This window comes from Amblyomma mixtum, chromosome 5, assembly GCF_055824585.1.
Source record: "Amblyomma mixtum isolate Tamu chromosome 5, ASM5582458v1, whole genome shotgun sequence".
NCBI classification, from domain to species: Eukaryota; Metazoa; Arthropoda; class Arachnida; order Ixodida; family Ixodidae; genus Amblyomma; species Amblyomma mixtum.
In genome coordinates, this window is record NC_143016.1 from 159940084 (window position 1) to 159943394 (window position 3311).

The following is a 3311-nucleotide window of genomic DNA, read 5'->3' on the forward strand; positions in this document are numbered from 1 at the left end:
ATCCCAGGGCTTTAAGGAGCGGCAGCGAAGAGCGTGCGCGGCGAGGCGACAGCAAATGCGCGCGGCGAGGCGCGCCAGCTCTGCGCAGTGACGTCACTCCCTCCTCGCGCATGCGCGGTATGGTCGACGGAGGGAGCACGCGAAACGGCGAGACTGTGGCCAATGTAGTTCACGCTACAAAACAGCACTCCCAGCTGCTCGCGTAACACGTGGCTAAGATCTCACTTCTAGCAGTTTCTGGTTTCTTTTGCCCAGTAGTGAATTTGTTGGTTCTATACGCGCCGAGCACCGCCTATAGGGGCGCCACTGAAAGCCGCCTCGCGGCCGCCGCAGGAAACACAGACGGGGCACTTTCCCCGGCTTCCCCATTGAAGCAGCAAGCATGGCCGAAGTTCGCGCATGTGATTTGCCGTTTGTGCGGGTGCGTGAAGACTATTTCTGCGGAGACAGCCTCCGAAAAGGAAGTAAACTGTTTGAAAGCGGACATGTGTCCGACGTCGCAGCTGTATGGGACGACCCGATCCGCATTCGTGCAAAATGCTTGCCGCAAACAAGTGTCACGAAGCCCGGCTACGACGTGGAGCTGATCGTGAGTACATCGCCTCATTTTTTGGTTTTAAATCAGTGTTTACGCTTAAGCGATGTGTTTCCAGAAAGGTCTCATAAATCCACTTTATTTTTCTGCAACTGCGTGGTGCCTGCCTCGCACGCCCGATCGAGCGGCCAGCAATGAAGGCGCGCGCGACAGACGCTTCGGCGGTACGCTTGTAAACAGGCGAACATGCATAATGCTGATCGGCAGTGGTTTTTCGTCGCCTTTATTAAATTCGGCAACGCTGTGATGTGTGGTTGAATTAGCGACAGAGCATCACTTATAGCTACAAGTATGTTTGATGTAACGCTAGTTTGTGCGGAGCCCGCCTCACTGCACGCTGTCTCCTCTCGATCTGCGTTCTGAGAGTAGTAAAATTGTAAATTGTAGATTTCAAAGTCTCGAAGCGGCGCACGGGCTGAGAGATGCTGTAGATGGGCTCTCTGCATTATGTGTGGATTATGTGAAGAAATGAGTATGGTAAACAGTAAACAATTGTTTTTGCAAGAGGTAGCTTCTTGTGTTGTCGGATTCTGTCTCCCGAAGCTGCTGCTCGCCTTGCTTTTTCGCGCTGCCTACGCGCGTAGGTCACATCACAAGCCGAGCTTGGTCGTAAAAATAACGCTTCATCGTATCGAGTAATTGCTGCCGCGCTGGCTCAGTGGTTGTGGCGCTCGGCTGCTGACTTGAAAAGGCGCTAGTTCTATCCTGTCCGCGGCGGTCGAAATTCGATGGAGGCGAAATTCTAGAGGCCCGTGTACTGTGCGATGCCAGTGCACGTTAAGGAACCCCAGGTGGTCGAAATTTCCGGAGCCCTTCACTACGGCGTCCCTCATAGCCAGAGTCGCTTTGGCACGTTAAATCCCCATAAACCATAGATTTGTTACTGACGAACTCAACCTGCAAGCAACAGGATTGTTTGCTTTCGCGTAATTAGAGCCAACGCTCTAAGTTAACATGCTTTGATTCAAATTCAGCTTAAAATGTTTTTTTTATTATTATTGACAGGTACCAGAACTTGCCCTCGAGGATGCAATGTGCACCTGCAAGGCAGGGAATGGAGGCCGCTGCAAGCATATAGCAGCAGTTGTGCACTATGTGAATTGCACACAAAACAACTCGTGTACAAGTGGCCCAAGAAGCTGGGGAAAGCCGTCTGTTAAAAGTCTGGGCATTTATAAAAAAGGAGCCTGCCTGGACAGCTTCCTTGGACGAGCAGTGGAGCAAGTTGTTTCTTTGCCACCAGCTGCTCCACCTGTGCAGGATGCAAAGGCAGTTGCTGCACTACTTGATGGACTGTGGGGTGAAGACTGCTCACTGGTTACAGCAATTGGCCACGAGCTCTCTGTGAGAGTGAGCGAAGAACCTGAAGAGCAAGTGGCAGCCCTTTCACCGACACCAAGTGTCACTCGAGGCAATGTGCGCACTTCAGCACTGCACCGTTGTAGTGAACCATGGAGCAACACTGACAACGAAATGGAGTTTTACATGGGGCATGTAATGGCAACACGACAAGAAATTGCAGACATAGAAATGAAAACACGAGAACCCAAAAGGGATGTGAGCTTCTGGAAAAATATGCGTGCCACTCGCATTTCTGCTAGCAGCAAGGCACACACCATTCTGAGGTCCAGGCGGCAACCTGCTCAAGTGGCTGAAGGGCTTTTGAAAGAGAAAAGTTTTTGGTCACCAGCTACAGCCTACGGTATTGCCTTAGAAGCGGAAGCAGTGACATTATTTGCCAGTGAGGCTGGCGCAGAGGTTCACAAGTGCGGCCTATCTGTAATGTTGGAGCAGCCATGGCTCTGCTGCACACCTGATGGAATTGCCTCTAAAGAATCAAAGGAATTTTTACTAGAGGTAAAATGCCCTTATACATGCAAAAACAAATCGATTGTGGACTTTGAGAAAAAGGTTTGCAATGTGCCATACTTGATGTTCAGTGGTGCAATACTGGAACTGAAGAAAACACACATGTATTTCACCCAAGTTCAAGTGTCGCTGTATGTGCTGGGACTCGAACTATGTTACTTGTATGTGTACTCCAAACATCAGCAAGTCACCGTGCAAGTTCCTGTAGACAAAGACTTTCTGTGCGCATCTATTCCCAAGCTTGAGAAATTCTATTTCTCACAGTTGCTGCCCGTTTTAGCAAGGGTAGCAAGCAATGGGGCATGTTAATTCGGACACAAAGAAGCATGCTTAGTGTCAAAGGTTTTATCATCACCTTTATTAAATAAACACATTTTCACAGTTCACATCAATGATTTCGTTTTTTTTTTTCGTTACAAGCAAGAAATACAGGGTTCATGCTGGTTTTCAGCCATGAAATTCAAGGATCTTCAAGGACTTCCAAGGACCCCCGACTATTTCTTTCAAGGACTTAGCAACACAGCATTTTATTAAAGAAACATTTCTTACATCTCATGTATCTAGCAATTATTGCACAAGAGACTTTTAACGTAACAAATAAACCTCTCTTGAGGGCCGTTTACCAATAAAGAGTTGCTAGTAAGAGCGGCAACTGCGATAAAAACAAATTTCTGCCGTTTCTACCCGCAGCTGTACCTCACATCTGTCCCGCGTCTGCAAGCTTCGCTGTTGAAAATGTCGTGGAACTTGACCACACCTTTATTTTATTATAAGCTAATGCATTTGACATCTAGCCTTATGAAAAGCACACCTTTCACTCAGCTCTGGCCACTTTAGACGTGCCGTT

General features: G+C 48.4%; 1 protein-coding gene across 1 annotated transcript; it reads left to right on the top strand.

Moving 5' to 3' along the window:
- Positions 1-283: 283 nt before the first annotated feature.
- On the top strand, positions 284-2773 carry LOC149344296 (uncharacterized). The gene is made up of 2 exons (XM_089547203.1): positions 284-589; positions 1601-2773. The coding sequence occupies exons 1-2, from the start codon at positions 383-385 to the stop codon at positions 2771-2773; spliced, it is 1380 nt and encodes a 459-aa protein (XP_089403329.1). The 5' UTR covers positions 284-382.
- Positions 2774-3311: the final 538 nt, after the last annotated feature.

What these genes read in the sequence shown, in the direction of transcription:
- LOC149344296 (XM_089547203.1), top strand. Translation starts at nt 383, where the DNA reads ATGGCCGAAGTTCGCGCATGTGATTTGCCGTTTGTGCGGGTGCGTGAA. An exon ending in GCTACGACGTGGAGCTGATC is followed by an intron (nt 590 to 1,600) that starts GTGAGTACATCG and finishes TATTATTGACAG; the next exon opens with GTACCAGAACTTGCCCTCGA.